The sequence below is a fragment of the Schistocerca gregaria genome, chromosome X, assembly GCF_023897955.1.
Source record: "Schistocerca gregaria isolate iqSchGreg1 chromosome X, iqSchGreg1.2, whole genome shotgun sequence".
Taxonomy (NCBI): domain Eukaryota; kingdom Metazoa; phylum Arthropoda; class Insecta; order Orthoptera; family Acrididae; genus Schistocerca; species Schistocerca gregaria.
The window spans coordinates 558,764,351-558,786,857 of NC_064931.1; the positions used below are offsets into that span (position 1 = coordinate 558,764,351).

Here is a 22,507-nt window from a genome sequence, read left to right on the forward strand (position 1 = left end):
GCATATAGATAGTCATTTTCCCTCATTTTATTTGTGAGTGGAACAGGAAAGGTATTGACTATCAATGGTACGGGATACCCTCCACCATACACTGGTAACATGCGGAGTATCTATGTAGACGTAGATGTAGATTGACCCTAACTGACAACAGCAGTTAGTTTCTATGAAATCTTCGTGACTGTCATTCATGGAGGATTTTCATCTGTGGTGGCATCACCTCCACAGATGGTCACCTCATTTAGTTTCCCTGAATTCGGTGGCTAGATGAGCAGCTTGTACCCATTTTACAGCAACAGGGAATGGCTACAGTTTGTCAGAGAGTGACTTTGTCCAGAGTATGGTGATAGGCTTCATCCCACAGTTCGACTACAATCTCCTGCAGTATACTGGAGTGCACAGGACTGTTGTGATGGATGATGTCTTGTGGCATAACAATCTAATACACTTTCTCTGCAGTAGCATATATGACCAAGCATCCATAGTGAAAACATACTGGCATGTTGCCCCCTGTCCTCTCAAAATCTGTTTTCCTGTAGTGTATTATAGTTTGAGGAGTTGGTTGCACATGCATTGGCAGGATGCTGGGATGTCATTCAACAGGTGCAGCATAAATGAGTTGACTCTGCCCATTCTTCATGCACATTTAGCTGGCACAGAGATTAGTGCTAAATATAGATACACCACTTCAACATTCTCAATTACGTCCTGACATATGAGATGATCATACATGGCTGGTATCTCTTGTGCAGTCAGTCCAACATTTCTGGCTGCTATTAATAGCTGTATCTCTCCTCTTGCTACCAGGAGTGAGGTATGTCGCCATGGTGGTCTTTGTCAACAACCAGAGGAACCACCTTCGGGAATCAAACTTTTACGCAACTCTTTTCTGCACATTTCCTTGATGCACTTTCACCACATAATCAATTCCCCATCTGTGACATCCTGTACCAGAAGAAATTGGCACGTCTTCAGAGACTCCTTTCTTCAAGTGAGAGATTTTGTCTTCTTTTATCACATTTGGATTCATAATATGGCATGGGACCAAAACATTTTTTATGTGAGATGCTGTCATTTACACATGATGTTGGGTCCTGTTCTGCAGTCAATCCACTAAGCAGACTTTCTGTTCATTGTTATCAAATGCCTGAAATTTCCCCCAGTCTTTGAGCTTTTCTTGGTTCATCTCTAACCACTGCTGGGCTGTACTGTCCAAGTACAAAAAATGGTTCAAATGGCTCTGAGCACTATGGGACTTAACATCTGAGGTCATCAGTCCCCTAGAACTTAGAACTACTTAAACCTAACTAACCTAAGGACATCACACACATCCATGCCCTAGGCAGGATTCGAACCTGCGACCGTAGCGGTTGCCCATGTCCAAGTACAGTATAGGTGCCACACCCATATGATGCCAACCCACTTATTGTATTTAGTGACTTGGTTAAACCCTTTTAGCCATTTTGCCTGATCCTAGCAAGTGTCTCCAAACTATAGTGATGGAGGCTTTATGTGCAGCTGATTTACTGCCATTTTAGAATCTGTTTTTTAATATATGTACTTCAGGTACAATGTACTCTTCTATTCCAGTTCCTGTCCATGTAGGCAACTGCCTTTACATTGCCTAATTGGAGCCACAGTGATGTAGATGTTTTGAAATACCTGGCATCCCCATCTAACATTGTCACCTCATAACCACAATTTGAGTCCAAATCTGAAAGAATGGTCATCAGTGAAGTACGACGATTAGTACTGAAGGTACTATTATTACAGATACCAACATACAAACAGAACAGCTCTGCATCCTGGGTGGAGTATGTTTTGTATACAGATATGTTAATGTTTCCATATTCTGGAATATTCAAGAAGAAGCATTGTATGCAGTGCAGTCAGATCTTTTGATAATATTGTGCTACAGTAGGTGTTTAAGGATTCACCTATTTCCCTTGCAGCAGCCAAACATGTTTCATTCAGCATCACTATGTACAGCACTATATTTTACATCTACTGTGCAGCAGTCCCTTTATCTTTAGAAGTTTTTATGTGACGACTCTATACCATGGGGGGGGGGGGGGGGGGGGGGGGGGTACCTTCTGTCAACAACAGTTCCACTAGGTACATATTTATCAAGTGCATGACCCACTCTTCTTTTAAACTTGAACCATAGTTCTATATGACCTCTCGAGAGCTGAATATTTGACACTGAAGTATTACAGCTGCCTTCTGTTCCTGTTATATGCAATATACTTCCGTAAGTTTGTTTCTGCTCCGTGCGTTCTAAGTTGTTTTCAGAGAAGACCTGTAGTAATGTTTCACGGGATGTCTTGTCACGTCCACCACTAACAAAACTGTATTTATTGTAGTTGGATGATTAAAATTTGACTGAGGAACTTACATGTATCAAACTGAAGTTTTGTTTATAAGCTTTTTGTCACACCTGGGGTGCCTGGTGGTCAATGGAAAGATCAGATTACAAGTTTACGCCCACCCTTGATACTGAGTCTTACCACAACAGTCTCACATGCAGCTACAATTGCTATCTCTGTGGTTTTCAGTTTGTCTGTTTGCAACTAACATACCACCCCATTTCCTATTAGGCTAACCTTTCTTCACAGGTGGAAAGAAAACAAGCAGAAAGAGAAAGTTGTCAAAATGTGACAAGTTGCAGTGGCAGTGGTGTCACCCAGAAGACAGATTCCTGAAGGACTCACATTGTGATGGATAAGCTAATTACAAATGCATGTCAAAATACAAGTCAGTATCTGATTTCTTATAATGAATGAGCAAATAAATACCTGTATGAGTATTGATAATTTGATTAGAAGAGGCTTTTATAAAATAGTTATAGTTTGCCAATGTGTGTTAAAATGGCAATAATGTATTTAATGCCTTAGCTATAAGGTAATAATTGAATGTGGAAGAAAATCTGCCACCCTAGTTAAATATAGACTCTGGAATGTAATAAAATTTTAGTTTCAGTGTGTATCTGACATTAGTGACACAGGAGCTGATTACTATCAGTCTTTTTCAAAGACAAAGGAGGATGGCCAGCACTGAATCTGTGGAGTAACACAGTGAACAAGATGGTTTGGCATGAAGTACATTTGAAAAGCTACAATTTCAAAGCATGTACCCAGATATTTTGTAGGTTAAATGGTTTCTCCCTGTGTTCAGCTATAAATCTAAGAATGAAATTCTAATCCACAAATTGTTCTGTAATTTCAATTACAGCTAGGCACCACAGAGAGTATTTAGTAGATACAGTTCCGTTAGGAACCCATGTCCAGATATATACCATTTGGAAATAAAGTAGTTTTGAAGACCTGATTGTTTTCAGATACCCTGCTTCACAGGATGCACACAGCAGGTAACAATCCCTGACCTGCACCTTCTACAGGAGCCCATGCTATAAGCAGTGTTTTGAACACACTGTTGGGTTCTCTTCCACATGACTGATATTCTGTGAGTCTAGAGAATGACCCATCTGCAGAGCACCAGTCGACCCTCCTATTTGCAGGTGTAATGGCTTCTCACAGCCGTTGTTTGAAGAAGGAGGGGGGGGGGGGGCGGGAATTTGGTATGTCATATCAAATTACAACATATATTGACAACAGCATCCTCAGTTTGTGTGCTTGCCATAAAGTGGGAGATTAGGAAACAATCTCATTTTCAATGTGGTTTTATTTCCAAACAGAACATTTGTGGACATGGGTTCATTATCAGAACTATCTACTAGTCCCTTCTACTGCCTCCAGAAGCCTGTAATAAGAATTGGGTAACACTCCTGTAAATTACCAGCAGCAATTTTGATAACTTCAGTGTATCAACTTCAAGACAGGAAAGAAATTCTCAGTGAAATAGTATTTCTGTAATTAGGAGCGGTTAAGAATACGTGCAAGCTGTTTTCCATATAGTATCAGCATATGTCACAAACATCTGTTTCTTTCCTTTGTTGTTTATGCTCCTTGCACTATTGTATATTTGTTGAGTATATGCTACCTTAAGGGTAAAACAGTAACAACACAGTTTAAGAGCCATGCTACTACTGATGCAGCTACCCAGTTCCACACATCACTAGCATACAAAATTGCATGGAGGCAACCTTGAATCATTTGACACCCTTCTGAAGTTACAATGCAAATAATTTTTCTGTTTTCAGTACACAAATTATTCTCACACGACAGTCATGTACAAATCATTGTATTGTGTGTGCTGTATTAAGTGTGTTTCTTATCTTTGTGAACATTTCCTTTGCAGCAGACATCACTTCACCAAGAACACCAAATTCTGGACCCCCGAGCTTAACAGAATCGATGCAGCTGATGGATGAAATTCTATCAGATGGGCGCATGGACAGGCTGGAGAAAATTGAGAAATTGGAGTCTATTTTGTCCGCTGCTACCTCTGCTGCAGTTGTGTCAAGGAGCCAGCAGACTTCAGCAAACTCAAACACTCAGACCAGTAGCAGTGATGAACAAGGACCTTGCAATTGTCAGTGCCATGCCCAGAAACTTTTAAATAAGAAACCCATAAAAGAAATTGACTGTATCAAAAGTACTGATGTGGCATGCCAGACACTTTCAACTGGTGATATTGTCATAACTCGGATATTCTTTACAGAGGAAGAGAAGGAACGAGAAAGAACTATTACATCATCTCCCAAAAGGGAGATATCTCACAATTAAGTATTATATCTGTTCTAGCTTTTTCATCCATTTGTCTGCTAATGTAATTATTACAGAGGCTGGCACAGACTGAGAAGTATTTCAGAATCAAAACTGTGTTTTGGTCTCGTGGGCTTGCTGGTAATTAGTTAGCAGTGAATATGAGTATGTGTATGTGTTCAAAAACCTGTAAATATGCAAACATATGTACAGGTGTTCAAATTTGCTGTACGTATCTGTTTGCAAGTCTTATATTGTGTATTCCACAAGCCACTCATTGCATTCAAGGTCATCCTTTGTGAAATAAATTCCTAAACTCACCATACCAACCCATATCTGTTCTCTCTCTCTCTCTCTCTCTCTCTCTCTCTCTCTCTCTCTCTCTCTCTCTCTCTCTCTCTCTCTCTCTCTCTCTCTCAGTGTCTGTCTGTCTGTCTGTCTGTCTGTCGTTGGTTGGTTCGTTAGGCTTATGGTATCCCTTCAGAATATCTTGTTAGATGATAATACTTTCTCTTTGTTGTGGGCATTCTATATAAATGCAAAAATTATATTTGTAAGTCACTAAGGATGTCATGAAGATAGTAGAGATGGTATGTCACACACAGTGTTAAACTGTAGGGATGAATCATCTAGTACTGTAAATGTGTTCTTCCAAATATAATACTCCATGTTACTTGTCAAATAATGCAGTTAGTAGGTTATTGTTTGTAATGTCTTATACTAAAATGTAGCCATCACATAATACCAAGCACCATAAAAAAATAAAAGGATTTCATGTGGAGGCAGAATACTGATGCTGGAAATTTGTACATGTACTTTTCTTTCATAAAAAGGTAGGGGTGGTGCTAAAACACTGTTGTTTAAAGTGTTGGGGATACGGAAGACATTTGTGTAACTTGTGGAGGAAGCTTGTGAGACTTTATCACAGCATAGAAGAAAGTGTGTGAAGAATGAAGAATTTCATGTGGAGTATTGGTTACAAAACATGTGGTGTACAAAGGTACCAGGCAAACTAAATATTTTCTTAAATTCAGTTTACCATTATACTCTTAAAAGACAAGACTGACTTTACAAAATGTGTATTATAGTCCGTATGGAATTGTGTTTAAACTCTGCAGCTTGAATTCAAACTAGTGACAGCCCTGTTTTACTTTGTATCATTCCTCTCTGCTACCTGCATTTTATTGGAGCAACATTGGTCAGTTGTCTGTTTAGTCAGTTTTTGCTTGTGATGTAATTTTCTGTGAGAAACAGGCATCTTAGGCATATATTAGTAGTTCATTGTTGTAATTAACAAAGCTCATTTTTGAAACCAAAGAAAACTAAAGCAAAAACAATGGCATACTCTAGTTTGCAACCTTTCGACACACTCCATATTTGCAGGAAAAAATCCATTGAGAATCTAGTTCCATTGTTGCTGCTGTAAATAATCCTAAAATATTACCTATTTGAAGGTTTTTGTAATATCAGGAAATTGGTTTCATATTACAATAGGTTATGAACAGTTTTATATTTAACGATTAAAATGGTTTTTAAGATGTGAAATGGCTTTACCCAAGCTATTGAAAATATTGACTATTTCGTTGCTCTCCATTATCTTTTTGGGAAAATTGTATAGGCAAAGCAACAGTGCCAATTGTAGTCTAAAGTGGTTTGCAGATTTTCAATTTTTAGAAAATATTTTTCCTTCGTGTGATTTTTACACTCTTTTTGTAATCATTTACCCTCCCCCCTTCCCCAGAGGATGTGTTATCCTCCAGTGCAGCAGAAGGGTTCAACAGATATTTTGAAGCTTGCCCAAGTGTATGTTTCATTGCATTGACAACGTAAGATAGACGAGGTATGTGGCTTTCTGCGCTATGCTCCACTGTCGTGCCCTGTGGTGACTTAAGGAAGTCTGCACATCCCTCATATGTGAAATGAATTTCTTGTTTGTAACAGACAGATTGTAATTCGGTTTACTATCTGTTACCAAATGATATCACATAGTGTAGAATGTATCATACATTTATTTTTATTTGCAGTGTACATGTTATGAAAATGGAGACTGCTCCTCGCCATGCAGTGGAGGTGTTGAGTCACAGACAGGCATGACAAAGATACTGCAAAACAAGAAATCTTTTGGCCCAAAGGCCTGTTTCTAGCTTTGTCGTCTTGAGCCTGTCTGCGACTCGACATCTCCACTATATGGCGAGTAGCAGTGTATCCTTTCCATAAAATTGTCATTATTCCATCCTCCATTTTCCATTGTTTAAGTGCAGTGCTCAAATTTTTGCCACTAGCCACATCTGCTCCACCATGATTTTTCATACTATGTGATTTATTGTACTGAGACATCCATTAAGATCTTCATTGCCCTTTCCTTTTTCTGCTTCGTTCAGTTCAGAACTGTGTCCAAAATTTTTCCCTGGTCATTCTGAACAACCAGTAATATCACAGCTATCTTTAAAGATGTCATTCAGTCAAATTTCCTCCTCCTCCTCCTCCTGGTACTTTGGAAATTTGGCTTATAGTCTACTGTTATAAAGTTGCTCTGCCATTTTCCACTCTCGGCTTTTAGCTCTACCTCTGGCAGCTATAAATAGTGCTTCCACATCTTAAGTTCTTGAAACGGGTTATTTGTGCCGTATAGTGGTTATAGCATTTAGGCTGTATATAACATACACTCCAAGCTTTTACTTCCATTATTTACATTACCAAAAATTAGAATTTTTGACATTAGTTAAGTATTTTAGTACTGAAGCATATAAACTAAGATAAGCAGAGCAATCATAACTTTTGTAATTTTTTTTCCCCTAGACCATCACAGACTTACAGTGCTGTGTTGCGTGCAGGCCCTACTTCCAGGTTTCTATGTTTATAATGTAATCAGTTTCTGATATTTCAGTAATGTATTTTTGATGTTTTCAAATCAGTGTAATAATAGATTAATTACATTTTAAATTCCTCTAAAGATATAAAAAATATGTGTTGCATTTTTCTCTGAAATGTTGAGAAGTGCCAAATGAGAACCATTTTTACTTAATTTTGTAGAGACTATTGGAAATCATATTTGGTGGAGGGAAGATTAAGTATACCAATACTAGCTATTTATTGAACTGTGTTAAGTGGCAGAAATAATATCCATTTGCCTTTATATGCTCATTACTCTGTTTATGGAGCAACCTCATTAAATTATAAGCAAAGGGGAAAATTTTGAATAAATTGACATTATGTACTTAAGATAGGTGTATGTTCCAGAAAGGTAGCATTAATGTACTACAAAATCATTTTCAGTAAGGCTAACTTTCTGTGTGTAAATATTTTGATTCATATGGTGGTTATTAGTTGCATAACAGTTTGAATAAACATTTAATCCTTTATTTGAATGAAATGAGCCACAAGGGTTACTTTTTTTTAACATTGTGAAATTCTTGTGGAAATCACATTTGTAATAAAATCAATCCATTAGTTATTAATCTCTTACCTGTGTTACCAGGAGAGGTTTGCAACATGTTATCAGTGAAATTATGATTAACAAAAAAATAAATATTGTGAAAATAAGAAATAGCTTTCCAGGGATATTAATGAGAAAGAACTTTGTGAAAATGTTAAATTGGAGACTGCTCGTTTAACAAGTAGGAGAGAGATTCGATATTTAATTTCTGTTGATGTTATCTTGGCAATGTTTAGTGTTTTTGAAAATATTTAAAGTAAGTACTATGAGAAATATAGGTTCTCTCACTTTAACCGGTAATGTGAAATGTGGAATGTGCAAGTTACTTAAAACTGATTTGTCTTGATATAGAATTAGACTGGCAGACATTCAAGATTTTTGTTGAAATGTATGATGTAGGGGTTTTTAAGTGTCCCTGACACAGCATGTATCATCAGATCTGGATCCACCCTTTCTGACACGTATTCTAAGCAAAATGTCTTTACCATGTAGACTTTCCTTGCATGACTAAGTATTAATGTAAGTGTGTCTTCCCCTTTCACTACAGTCTTTCTTAATTGCTTCACTGTAAAACCACCTATTTCACATAAAAATACCAACCATTTGTATGATTACTTGTTAATTATTTTTAATTGAGTTAGTTCACCAGATGCTTTGAAAGTATACTCTTACATAGCTTGGTAAGTATTCCAGTGATTCATCTATCAATTAGAATATTAAATTTTTCTGCATTTGTGTTGTGCCACAACCACTTTCCCAAAGTAACAGCATTTTAGGGAGTATGCTGAACTGACTATCGCCCTTTGTAGCTTTCCAAAGTTAAACTTAATTTCTATAGAAGTTGTTAATTCCATGGAAATCTCCAAATTATGTTGCTTAGAATCACTCTATAAGCAATAAACCTTGCAGCCTTTGAGGTAAAATAAATCTGCACTTAGGAATTTCAGTTTTTATCAGTAATTATAGTGTTAGGAGGGAGGGTGGGGGGGGGGGGGGGGGGTTGGAATGGAAACTTTACTTGTTTGTGCAACTCCTCTATGTTGTAATTTGTTAATGAAAATAATGTGCTGTGTCTGAAATACTAGCCCTTTTAAAGTATGTAAGGTATATAATTTGAAGCATTTAATTTAAACAAAACCTTAAAATGATATACACACTCATTTACAAAGGGCAGTGAAGGGACAATATACTGAAAGCTTACACAATTCAAAATTATAATATGATTATTTGAAATATACAGCAGGTTCAATACAGTTATATACATCAGGACTTTAGCTCTCACCATTTCAAGTCCACTAACAATGCATAAATATGAACATTATTCTACTAAAAATTCACCTGGTACATTAGATGAAATGGGCTGTGTATACGTTTTTTAGTGTGATGCTTTTGCTTCATGAAGTTAATCTGAGACATTCACATGTTTTCTGTTAAACTATTGGCATGGCAGCTTATATATACCAACACAAAAGTTAAATAAATTTGCTTATGGCATCCTAAAGATAATAATGTATAATTTCAAAGTAGTCAAAAAATCATGTTATTCTTGCATTTTTCATTTAGTGCCTCTTTCTTGTGACGAAGTATCAGAAGATTTAAAAACAAAAAAATTGTAAATTACTGGAGATATAGCCTCCTTTGATGTCTTTTGCTCTCAATATTTTTTGCTCTTTAAGAGCCATATGTGCATCTGTTACATGCCCCTTTTTAATGAAAAACAGGCATGTAATTAGTTACTGGTAGTAAAGGAAACTGCACTTCTTATATCACTTGCGGATATAATGCTAAAGTGTAGCCTTAATTTTATTTTGAGTATTCATATTAATTTAGTTTTCCTTTTTCTCAAATGTGTTTAGGCCACGTCTAACAAAATTCACTGTTGTTATTACCTGTTTAAGTACTTTCTGTATTTTCCTATTTCATATAATTGTGAACTGTTGGAATTATTCATAAACTGATCATAGAATAAAATGTTTCATGACCGTATGACATAGCTGCTCGTAAACCTTTCAGGATGTTAGGTCGTGGTCCAAGAAACTCTTCTGTTCCCAATGTTTTGTTCAGGATTGCACTGGACATCTTCAGAAAATGTCCAGCACAGTCCTAGACAAAATGTTAGGAACAGAATAGTTTCTTGGACCACGACATAACATCCCAACCAGCAGTTATTCATAAACTTTCACTGTTTACTTCTTTTTGTTCAGACGTTACTTGTAACTCATGAAGCAAGACCTACAGGTTGTCTCTAATTAAATTTATTCTGTAAAGGAGGAAGTCATTGTTGAACTTCATTAGGTAATTGTTTCAGCATGTTTAAAATTTAGTGTTGAGTTCTGGAACTATCCATACACACTGCCTTTTATGACAGGCTACCATACATCTTTCCCAATTGTGTTAAATGAGGTTGTTCACTGGCTAGTGTTCATTGTTCTAAAATTTGTTTGATAATGGGACCTGCATTTTACTTTGTTTGTCATGGTGGGTGTCTATGTAATGCACTTCCTTACCCTTGAGCTTCAACCTGCCAGCTGGTTGTAAATCAGAACTGATGGATTGGAAATGAAATATGTTGATTAAGCCTTCTTGGGTTATAAGTCAAGGCCTCGTTCAGTGGCTATGTTACTATACTCTCCCACAACACCATCAATTGCCCTAGGGTTGAAGTAATGGTTGAAGAAAGGATTACAGACTGGTTTAGTCTGTCTGCTTCTTTTATCATAAAATAGTTTACAGGTAATTTAAACTTACTGCCAATGTAATGAAGACACAGTCAAGCCTTCAGAATACTCAGTAATAGTTTCCAAGGTTTTATGTCAGTGTAGTACTGGGTTGTTAAAGGAGCTTGGTTAGTGGAATTCACTGATTTAAGTCTTCTTGGACGTATCAGGCATTTTCCAAATCCTGCTTCAGAATCTATCTTTTTTTTGGATTTGACAGAATTAAAGTTGACAGACTGATAGCATTTACATTTCTGTAACTATTTTTAATGATGTACCCATACAATTATGGTGTTTTAAGTACAGTACTGGCATGCAGAAGTATGAAAGTAAACATTTCTGTTAGTTTTCTTCATTCTCTCTCTTTCTCCCCCTTGTGCCAAACTCGGGACGTGAATCATTAATGGTAGCAGCTTTAAATTTTGTCTCTGAAACATGAAGTAGTTTTATTAAGAGAGTGGAATATGGTCAATAGACAGAACTACAATGTAAGAGAAAAAAAGAATTACTCATTCAGTTGTGTTTTTATTAAATGCCTGCACTGTAGGAAATAATGAATGTATGTAGATAACTAATAAATAAAAGTCAAATGTATAAATACATTAGCTGTATACTCATTTATTTTCTTTTTCAATTGAGCACATGAACTAATAAGAGAAACATGTGAAGCTTATTAGTTTATCACTAAACTGCCTTTGTTGTTTGTTATATTGACAGTATATTCAAGGACAAACTAAAGAAGAACTGGGAATAAATTTGTCTTTATACTTTCTTCCTAGACCTGAATTTAGGTCATTGCTGACCTATCCTGTAAAGCAAATAAAATTTCATGGTAGAATCTTAAGCATTTTCTTGTATATTTTCCTGTATATATATGTAGATTCCAATATAATCTATTTCTCTAGTCACACTGTTTTCACATGATGTCATTTGTACTGACAGATGAGAACATACAAGAAAAATGTCAATAAATGAGAGTGTTATTAAGCCCAACTCACTTGGAGCTACTTGTTTCAGATTGTTGCCTTATATTAAGTTTTATATATATTGGATATTTAAAAAAAATATGTACTGATATAAAATCTTAGTCAACATGTAGAGTGTGTATCAAGAGAAACTCAAATCTAATTGTTACTGTTCATGTTAACTAAATGTTTTCATATGAAGTAATTGCTGTCACTACTTTTGTTTTTCTTTATTTGGTGCTGTAGGAAGAAATGCTCTGCTTTTATAATACTATTTAAACTTAACAACTGTGTACCCTAGCAGATTAAATGTTACTGTATTTTTAATTTTATGGTACAGCTTTCTGCCATATAATAAGCCAGTACATTTCTTTCTAAAGACAGAGAGATATTAAAACATAACAGGAACACAGTGGGAAGACACTCATGTTACGCAACCAACAATGAAGGGGGACAAGTCTCAAACCATGTTAAGGACCAAGTGATGAGCATTATATATGAACAAATGATAAATATTTACTGCAAATTTATCTTTCATTTTCTGCCAATGAATTGTACAGTAACTTAGCTGTTGGAATCAGCTTAGCAAGCCTGTCCACAGCTCATCATGCCATCTTGCAGGTGAACAGTAGTCTGTTCTTCAATTATTAATGGAAATATTGCTAATTCAACACAAACAAGCAACAAGAAAGGAATGAAGACTTAAAAGCATGTAATAAAAAAAATATTTTCAGATTCAAAATCTGCTTTCTTGTATTGTATTCCACATACTTTTAGAATGTGGTGAGTGGTAATCTCTAATACCAGATGGAATCATTTTCTCATGTTTGAAACCAAAGTGAAAAGCGTCACCTTGATGTATTTCTTACAGAATATGCCTCAAATTAGAACATAACTAATTCGTTCTACGTAAGGTGTTCTATGTGAACCAATAATTTTCAGTGGTCAAGTGTTTTGTAGGGGCATGTAATTATAACTAGTACTGTATCCAGTTTCATAGGCATGACATTTTTGTGAATTCCCATGAAAATAATCTGTAGTAAAGAGGTCACCCATAATATTCACTTAATATTTTGGTACAGCATCATTACCATCTCAGTATTTCATCATCATCATCAGTAACATATCTTCATTATTTTCCTCACTAACAAAACAAGTGTCAATGGTACTGATCTACTAATGTGTGTTCTGTGTTATTATTATTATTATTATTATTGTAGTGCTAACAGTTTTAACACAAAAGCTGGAAGTGCATTTTGGCCATTGTGTAGATAATTTGTGATGAAATAAGTAATAGATTCAGACAGTGAACTCTGCAGCACAGACCTAACTTATGATGACTGGATGCTTTTAGAATGGATTCTATTGTTAGCAGGACATTGTATTTCAGTGTGCTGTCAGTTCTGTTATGTTCTTATTGGAGAACACGTAATATTTTATTAGTTAGTGTAAACAGTTTTTGTGTACCTAAATACTGGTTTTAAAATTTTAATACTTCTCAAACATGTAGTGAGGAATAGTTATACCAGAGATTGGACTGCATGACACAATCAATCCCATGTTCAAAATGGTTGTCGTGTAGCATTATTGTAACATTGACATGTGTAAATTTTTATAGAACCATGTTGTTTCAGTTACATATATATGTATGTATGTCTCCTTAGTATCTGTGATAACATTGTTACAATAAAAGTTGCTGAAAAAAGTGCAAAGTGTAAAAATGTTCTTAAACAATTTGTATTAGTTAGAATCTCTTGACAGCTTTCGTATTTGGATTTGCTGGTGTGTACCAATTCAGTTCATTAGTGACTGGAACTTAACACTGACATTGGGAAAACTTTTATTTGGTGTGGAATTGTTTTACTTATTAATAAAGAAGTTTCCAGAGGCACTCTAATCATTTGTGATTACTACATTTATATCCTTTACCTTGCATGTTCACAATCTCTAGGAACAATTAAAGTTCTTAACTTAGTACAGGACAACACAGGAGATGGAGAGTACAGAAAAATTAGCAGGTGTGAGGAACTCTGACTAAATAATGCATAGTATCTGATCTTCAAGACATAGGTTTCTTCACATGGAAGAGAGAGAAGCAAAGGAGGAGGAATGTGTGTAAGTAATTGTACAGTTTATTGTTTCAAGCCAAGGAATGTGAAGCTGAGAGAGGGATTTTGGCCAAGAAATAAAAACAGTGACAAGAGGGTGCAGTAATTTGTGGGGAACAATTTTATTTGAATGAGTTGGTGTCGTAATCTGGATAATAACTTTGGCTTGAAAACAACTGATACTCTCAAATCTAATGGAAGTACCACATAATGAAAAATATTCTGATTCTACAACAAAAGCAAAATTTAGCCCTATTACTAAACATTTTGTTTTAAAGCTGTTTATGAAATGATGATCGAAGTTTGCATCTTCTGAAACAAAAACAGTGTTTCTGAAAGAGAGGAAGTCTATATTGAGCAAAGTTTAAATATGCAGCCTACATAGCACTAGCTTAAGATTTTCACCTACAAAAAACTGGCGCATACTTTTTGCGAATAATGGTCAGATTGTAGGAGATTTACTGAAAAATAGCTTTTTATTTTCGAGCCCATTCCCAGGAAGACAATCATATAATGGTTATTTGTTACTTATAGTTTTTGCATATTGACTAGCACCAAATTACAAGTGGTGCTGAGGAACAAAATTTGAAATGTCAAATAATAAAACTCTTTACTATTTTCTCCAAAAACATTTGAAAATGATAATGTTGTGGTCAACGCTAACATCTGATACTGGAAGTGAAGTAAAAGGCAATAAGTCGCTTAAGAAAATACTTGTGTGTTGCGTGTGCTGATTAACAGCTGGCAGAATTTTGATGAGAATTGTTGAAACTGGAGGGTAGAAAGTCAAAGTCGTTCGGTATTTCTCAAACTGGTTAACCTTTATTGTTTTACAGAAGTAGAGCACGTGTAAACAAAAATTCTGTAGTACAGCATTTTTTCTATATCGAAAAAATTCAGAGTAGTGAACATCTTTGCTGTCAGGTGTCTAAGATCTCAGTAATAACAAGATGGCGGAGTCAGTGTGCGGTGAGGAACAGTCAACACTCCTTGTAATGTAAAAATGGTCTGCTCTGCGGAGTCAGAACTGTAAATTTTGTGTAGGAATTAAACAACATTGCTTCTTTATTTGAACTACGTGCTTTATAATGCATGGAAGTGGGTGATTCGATCGAATGGCGTCAAGTCAATAACTTTTTTATTTTTATTTTTTTTAACACAGACAACATGTTTTAGCATCGTATTATGTATCAAGAGTTATCAATATACATGTAAGATATTGATAAGTGTAGCGAAAGAAAGCTTTGTGGTTCGAGTTCCTTCGTATTTCTGCATGTGCACTTCGTTCACGAATATGAAAATAAAAGGAGGTTAAGTGTCAACTTTTGTGAAAGGCATATACTACACAGCGTCAGCCCAAGTTTGGAAGGACAGGACGATATCTCAAGTAAGTACAGCTATGAATTACAGAACGATTACAGACATATATTAATTTAACGAATAAACTAACGTGCAAATGGAATTTTAGACATTAAGTACAAAACTAATTATGTGATTGATTCGCAGAATGTTTCTAATGATACCTAGATTTTTAATAGGAGCGGTGTTAGCAAGAACTTTATTCTACTTATTCTTTCATTACCATGAGTATTTTTTCGAAAACTGCTTGCTATTCAGAGTGACATTTATTCTTGCTGCGCGTATTGTTGGAAATAGTTGGGAGGCCCAACACAACGTGAGCAAGGAGGAATTTCGCCGCTTCTGCTATTTAAACGATGTGTTCGAATTCTTCTGATAAATCCAAATAGATTTTGTACATATTTTAGTACGGTAACATTTTCAAGCAAAGTACTGACCTAAAGATGTCTTAAATGAAGGTTTCAAGACAGATTGCTGGCACCTACGTGGAAAGAAATGTATTTTTGACACGTATAGAATCTATTAGTTTTCCCAAGTTGTATTTTGCTGTATGACTTATTGATATGAAGTTCACAACTTTTAGTTTAAGGAACGTTTCCAGACTGCATGTAACCGGCGCACTTATTTTTTATTGTGCTATGGTATGTAAAGCAGGAAGCACTGTTTACCAGGACAGCAGCTACACACAGAAAAAGAGAGAAAGAGCGGGCGTATTTTTGAGATCGTGTTAGTTAGTGATAGCTTAGTTCTTCTAGAAGTATGAAACTTATTTTTGGTGTTTTCGTTCTGTAGTTGTTCGTAATTGCTAATCAGAGCCAGTGTTCTATTGAAAGATGTATATTGCAGGTTCAACAGGCAAGAGATATTGTCGCTGTTCATTTACTGAAGTCCGCGAACATTTATCACCAATTGTGTTCGTTATACCAGTTTATCACAGAATCATTTGTGGGTAATCTCCGTTGACGTGGGCGTTTAGGGTAATTTCTAAGGTCATTGTTTCGCGAAGTTTAGAGTACCAATACTTGAGACATTGTTGCACTTTGGATCTGCTATATGCGAATTTTTGTATGTAGCAGCCATAATGATTCATAGACTACGTTATTTTGAAGTTGAAGGCCCTAAATAGTTTTCTTGTGTGTGTATTGTCCATACAATACCCAGATTTCAAGGGTGTGAAATCGATGAATATTCTGTTCCTGCGGCTAAGCCACCAGGTTATGCTAATTATGCCGGTGCCTTATTGCTAGTTGAAGTATCTCCTTAAATCCTACTACCGGGAATGAAGGCGTGTAAATGGATTCTTTATTGATGTAAGCTATATAGCCTTGTATATTCTGTTGCAACTTCTCTAATTTGTGGGAGAGGGGGACAATGTTTTTGTATTTCATGTTAATTTGGATTTCCATAGAAGAGCTTTTCAACGAGTGCTCGATTGGACGACTGCTTGCGACTTTCACAGGGCCTGGTCAAGCGACTTTCCCAGGAAGCGGCCCGGCCTGGGTGGTCCTTTCCAACTCGGTCGGTAGGCAGGCAGGCAGGCACATTCTGTCGAACCAGCAGAGACCAAGCTGCCTATGTAATTATGCGCAATCGTTCCCTAATTTGGATGTGATTATTCACTCCATCCCTTGTATGACTGCCTTTATCACTTAACGGCATCGGTAATTCCTGTTGCATTTATACATGTGTTACTGAGTAGTTAATTTGTTCCGGTTTTCTGTCCCATAGTGTTGTTCGTCGCAAAAATTAAAGTATACTTAAGTAAAGTGATTTATTGACGATTGATTTCCTACAAATCATTTTTTGGCCATACCTAATTTGATCATGCAAGTGAAATTATTTCTTGATCAACTTTAAAATTTAGTATATTTTTTACCCATACTTCTCAGTTTTTGTTAATGTACAGCTCTCTGGGTGGCACTGATTAGGCGACAGTATCGCAGCATTTATAATCGTGGTTCAAATAAACTTTCTGTAAAGATCTTAACATTTTGTTTAGGCATATCTAGACAGCTTTGATAAACGTCAGAATTGTATCACATAACACAGTTTTATCATATTTTTCTTGAAAACTCATCAGTCTAACCACCCACAATCACAAAAAGTAACTGCGTTACACAGTTACTTAAACGTGAAGAATGTTTACATGACATGACTGTTACACATGTTCAGCTGTATTAAGAAGGGAACCTGTTAAGTGTGTCCTTGGGTATTGCTGCTGTGCAATGCATCGCAGAACACCGTCTTAGTGACTTGAGTCATGACCTAAATCAATCGTCTTTAATAAAAATGTAGATGTGTATATTACCCTATGCAATTTTTGACCAGTATATTAGTTCTTAGATGTGACATGGAGGTGTGAAAAACCAGAATGTAAGTACAAAAAATATGCGTATTTTACACTAAAATCATTGCTAGAAAATGCTTGACTGCTGATTTTTCTGTTGCCGAGTGAGGATATCAGTGTCATTGTCGATGTTTTTAGTTAGCGAACTGCCTAATTTATGCCCTCTGAAACGCAGTAAATTTTACTGCAAGAGAGACTACAGAGAGAAAAGTAAACATGAGCCAAGACGGTCCATGCCTTCGTGAAAAAATGTTTGCGGTTGCCTACGGAGCTATGTCTCCTCGGGGCTCCAAAAGAATGAAAATCGGATAGGGAGAGATCGGTACGTCTCGAGGACGTGTGAGGGCCTCCCAGTGGAACTTCTGCAGCGTATTCTATACAGCTTCGGCAACATGTGGCCGGCTATTTACTTTTTTATATTACCTCGTGTACAACTTAAGGTGATTTACGATGCTAGATGCACATCTAAAACCTATGTATCTCCTCGAAGGGTTAAGGGTACGTACTTCAAGGTTTGTAAGAGACGCAGTTGAAGTTTTTGAGACTTCTAGCGAAACATTTGATGGACCTATCAACCTCCTTTATGGTTTTTGATTCCTTGCGTGTGAATTTAAACAATTACGAAATTATTGTAATTTACGTAGAATTTGGTAAATAATTGGCAGAGTTTCACCCTTTCCTAAACGTGTCAAACAGTTTCACCCACTATTTACAGGGAACAAATTGGTTCCCTGTCGTACCGACTTTCCCACATTATTAGGTTAGCTATAGAAAAAATTCTTAGATCTTTGATGACTGATACACTCCGCTGACAAGGAATTTACGCATGCACGTGATATCTGCCTGTTGGTTCTCCTGTTTCCGTTGCCGACTTTCCTTTTAATGTTTTTTCGTACGGTACAAAGTGGCACAATGATTTAGATACTGGTCGCGTATTCGGGAGGATTGGTCCTTCAAATGTTGCTATCCTGAATTCTGTTTTTGTTGGTTCCTTTGTGATTACCGAAATTTCTTGAACGTGCCACGGCGTTTCGTTCTCTACGTCTGTTTGGACGGCACGTTCAATTCAGTTTTTTGGTGCCGCTAGACTAGAGGATGTGTGATCGTGTACTCTATTATAAACTTGTTTTATTTCCTCTGAAATATTATTTTGTACATTTGGATACTGGAAAATGATTTTCAAAAGCTAATTATGCTGTTATCTCTCACATTGGAGTCTACTGGTAATTTATTCTCCAAATTAATACTATTTGTGATTTTTATATTAATGTCATTTGTTTTCGGATTAGAATTTCAGAATCAGCTAACCCTGATGTGTTTAAATGGGTTAGTGGTTCTGTAATTTGAGTAATCTTAATATACATTAGCAACATACTGGTCATTGTATAGTCTAAGCTAACGTGATATCACACCCCTCTTAGAAAGATTATATTTAAGTTTTAATTGATTCAATTCTTTTAAGGACTTTTCCGTTTGGCTATACCTAGAATAATTTATTTTTACTCTTGTAAAATTCCACTAACCTGCCTCCTCCATTGTAGTTTATGAAACTGCCCCGAATCACCATTTACTTTTTAATGGCGATTTTTAACGCACAAAAAAAAATCATTTTTATCAGAGCTAGAGAAGCGCGAAATGATATTCAAGAAGCATGAAAATGTGAGTGGTAGGGTTTACGAACGTTTGAATACACCCCCAGTTTCTTTTGTAGCATGCCCCTAATCGTTCATAATCTTCACTGTTCAGGAAGAGGAGGCAGAATATACCGCGAGAAAGTTACTCTTAGCGGTTGTCGATGGCTGTTCTCTTTGTGCCATTTCTAGTCCTAATTTCGAGTAAGTGGTAAATTTTTGAGGTGCCGTTTTTTGTTTACTGTAAACTTTAAGTACATATACCGGATTACAGAATTACATGATAATCTCACACGAGTTCTCAGGAACATATTGCAGCATATAAACATGATTTCGCTTGCAACAGATTTTTCAGGACATTGAGCCCAAAGTTTTCTTATCCAGTGTTTCAGCAGTTACAGCGTCGCAGGAATATCGGGCTACTACTGTTCTGTTGGCTACGATGGCGGGGGGGGGGGGGGGGGGGGGGTGTAAGGTGGGAACTATGTCATCATGCAGCGCCAGCTGTAATGCCAACCATGTTGTCAAAAAGTCAGGAGGGGGGGGTGGGGGCACCAACGTACACTTTAATATTCTAAACAAACGTCCATTGTTGGATATCAGAAGCAGAATAATGCAGGAAGACATTGTTTTGTGGTAAGGAAAGTAACACCCGTTGAAGCTTTTAAGGAAAAAACTTAACTATGGAGGCAGGAGCATACAGGCAAAAATGGAAGTGACTGGATTCCTTTAGTATATTCAGAATCTTACAACAATATAATGAGCGTGGTTAAAATAGGAATGGTCACAGAATTGCTGGCTGATTATAACTTCCAATAAATCTTCCAGTGTCACAGTTGTAAGAGGGAAGCAGTGGAAGAACGAATCACGTCACCGTCCAGTAGACAGTCTGGTTTACTGATGGGTCGGAAACAGATGAAGGCGCTGAGGCTGGTGTGTAAGAGGTATAGCCCAGACTAAGGAAAGCATTCTGTAGGGAAGCTGGCAACAGTATTCCAGGCGGAAATGTGCCAGTGTGTGCGCAGAGGAGAATCTGAGTAGGTGCCACAAGGATCGTAGCATCTGCATTTAGTAAGACAGCCAAGCATCTCTGAAATCTGTGTCAGCCCCTGCAGTGAGAGAAAATATCGTTGCAGAATGCCGTCAAGCCATTGGGAGACTAGGATAAATCTGCTGTGGGTCCCTGGTCTTCCAGGTATCAGTGGCAATGAACAAACTGATAGACTGGCCAGGACAAGCGCGAGGACTTTATTTATTGGATCAGAACCTGTCCTAACCATCACTAAGGCGACTGTTCAATATAAACGACGTAGCGAGTTCAGCAGACAGCACATAAAATATTGTATTATTATCCAAAAACAAAACGTGACAAGCTAATGATGCCGAAGCCATGTTTCAACAGGAGTTCTGTAATCCTGAACTTGGACAGGAAACACATGGGAGGTCTCATGACTGGCCATACCTACACAGAATAGGTATAGAGGAAGAAGCCCTAAAGTGCAGACTGTGTGGTTGTACGGATGAAACCGCACCGCATTTAATCGAAGCGTTGGAGATAAAAGAGAATATTCGACTCCTTAGAGCCTGAAGAACCAACAGTGGTTTAAGACCACCGTGTTTGTTTCCCTGTATTAAATCAAAGGGAGGAGTGGACGAGCAATTTTTGCGTCTGTCAGTAATTAGCGTGAGAGCGCTATAGTGGGAGGCAAGTGACCGTTATTGTGTTCTATATTTTGAATTATTTTTATTATCTTTACTTCTGCCATTTAACACATATGAGCGATAAAGGTGTAGATCCCATACATACTGTAATGTTAATTTAACATCGTTTTTGTTGGTAGACTATCAACTACCCACTAACTATCGTTTCGAAGAGGTAAAGTTTTGTCGTGTCACATCAGAATGATGGCTCAAGGAATTTGCACGTTGTGAGGTGTGGTCCCAGAAGCGGCTTTCACCTGCAGGGGGTGGGGGAGGTTGTCGGGGAATTTGTAACATTGATCAGTGATGTCCATACACTAACGACAAGCGAGTAATTTATGAATGTTAGGACGAGTGCTTCATGGCGGGCGAAGTGGCAGTTGCAGGCGATGTAGGTGTAGCGAAATGGCGACAGGTTTTGTTGCACGCCTCCTTTATTACACGGTTGACTGCGCGCTCCACGGTGCTGGCGAAAACCGTAGCCACAGGGCACAGGCTGCCGGCCTGTGACGTCACCAGTCCCTTGAAGCTGCCAGTATTCTTCGGAGGGCAGAACTTCAGCAGCAGTGCAGTAGCTACATTTTATATGTTCGTACAAGATACAGCCCTTTGTTACTTTGCGAGGTTTCACACACATGTTTAGGAGAAAAGGAGCAGTCGACCGTTATGATTTAGACTCCCAGTTTTCCTCATTGGTCCAGCAAGATGTTCGATTTGTTCTGTCAGCGAGGATACACGTCATTCGTTTATCCTGAGTTAATGCACTCTTTCCGTTGATTTGTCGACAACGTGTCGAATGGTTAAAAAATCCTCTCACATCGTGATTTTGCTGTTTCTGGTCTTCCTCACTACTACAAATGTCTAAAACTGCCCAGCAGTCATGTACGGCTCAGATACCTACAGTGTGACTAAACGAGGAAAGGAAAAACTTACTATATTTGAAAATCGAGCAATGAGTCCTATGGGGATTGGAGGAGGAGGAACAGGAATAAGGAACAAATCTACCTCTTGGTGAAACAACCAACAATACTACAGAAGACGAAGAGCAAAAGCATCCAGAGCGCAGTCCAAGTAGCTAGTAGCCCTTATGCCAGAAGAAAGACAGGTGTAGAAAGCACTTTAAGGGAAACCAAACACCAGATGCACCATACGACAACGGAGGCGGCACTGGGTGGACGACCTGGCAGCCTTGGCGATTGAAGACACCTGAAGGAACAGAGTACGAAACGAAGAGATGGAGGCAGTTCGTGGAAGCAGCACGTGACCTGCAAAGACTGTGACCGCTTGATACGTATGTATCAAACTGATACAGCTGCTCTATGCGTTCGTTCTATTGGGAAAATTACTTATTGCTAATATTTTGTTCGTTCCATAAACTTAAATACCAGTAATGACATGGCAGGCATATCGCTTAAAGCACAAAATTCGTTGGGAGGAGGGGGGGGGGGGGCAGAGAATAAATTAAGAATTATGTTGCCGCACATATGGCAGTTGTTTTTCGGCACAACTAATATGAGCAAGTATCACGGAATCGGCGAAGCTCCCTGACCTCAGATGTATCACGATTGGATTAATGACGGTT

At 37.3% G+C, this 22,507-nt stretch overlaps 2 protein-coding genes and 1 long non-coding RNA gene across 11 annotated transcripts in view; 2 read left to right on the forward strand and 1 right to left on the reverse strand.

Annotated features, from left to right (window-relative positions):
- LOC126299508 (egalitarian protein homolog) overlaps nt 1-13,676 on the forward strand; it is a 92,152-nt gene extending 78,476 nt beyond the window's left edge. Inside the window, exons 7-8 of one of the 3 annotated variants that reach the window (XM_049991470.1) lie at nt 2,613-2,751; nt 4,255-4,343. In XM_049991470.1, coding sequence (XP_049847427.1) covers nt 2,613-2,722 — 110 coding nt within the window. In that variant the 3' untranslated portion in view covers nt 2,723-2,751; nt 4,255-4,343. Of the gene's footprint in view, nt 1-2,612; nt 2,752-4,254 lie in introns of all 3 variants that reach the window. The other 2 variants (XM_049991471.1, XM_049991469.1) reach the window with 2 other exon arrangements.
- LOC126299509 (uncharacterized) overlaps nt 10,589-22,507 on the reverse strand; it is an 88,652-nt gene continuing 76,733 nt past the window's right edge. The window contains exon 2 of the long non-coding RNA XR_007552820.1: nt 10,589-11,242. This is a non-coding gene — a long non-coding RNA (uncharacterized LOC126299509). The remainder of the gene's footprint in view (nt 11,243-22,507) is intronic.
- LOC126299506 (ephrin type-B receptor 1-B) overlaps nt 14,825-22,507 on the forward strand; it is a 337,486-nt gene continuing 329,803 nt past the window's right edge. For 3 of the 7 annotated variants that reach the window (XM_049991463.1, XM_049991465.1, XM_049991467.1), the window contains exon 1: nt 14,826-15,274. The gene's annotated coding sequence lies outside the window, so the exon portion shown is untranslated. Of the gene's footprint in view, nt 15,275-22,507 lie in introns of all 7 variants that reach the window. The other 4 variants (XM_049991464.1, XM_049991466.1, XM_049991468.1 and 1 more) reach the window with 2 other exon arrangements.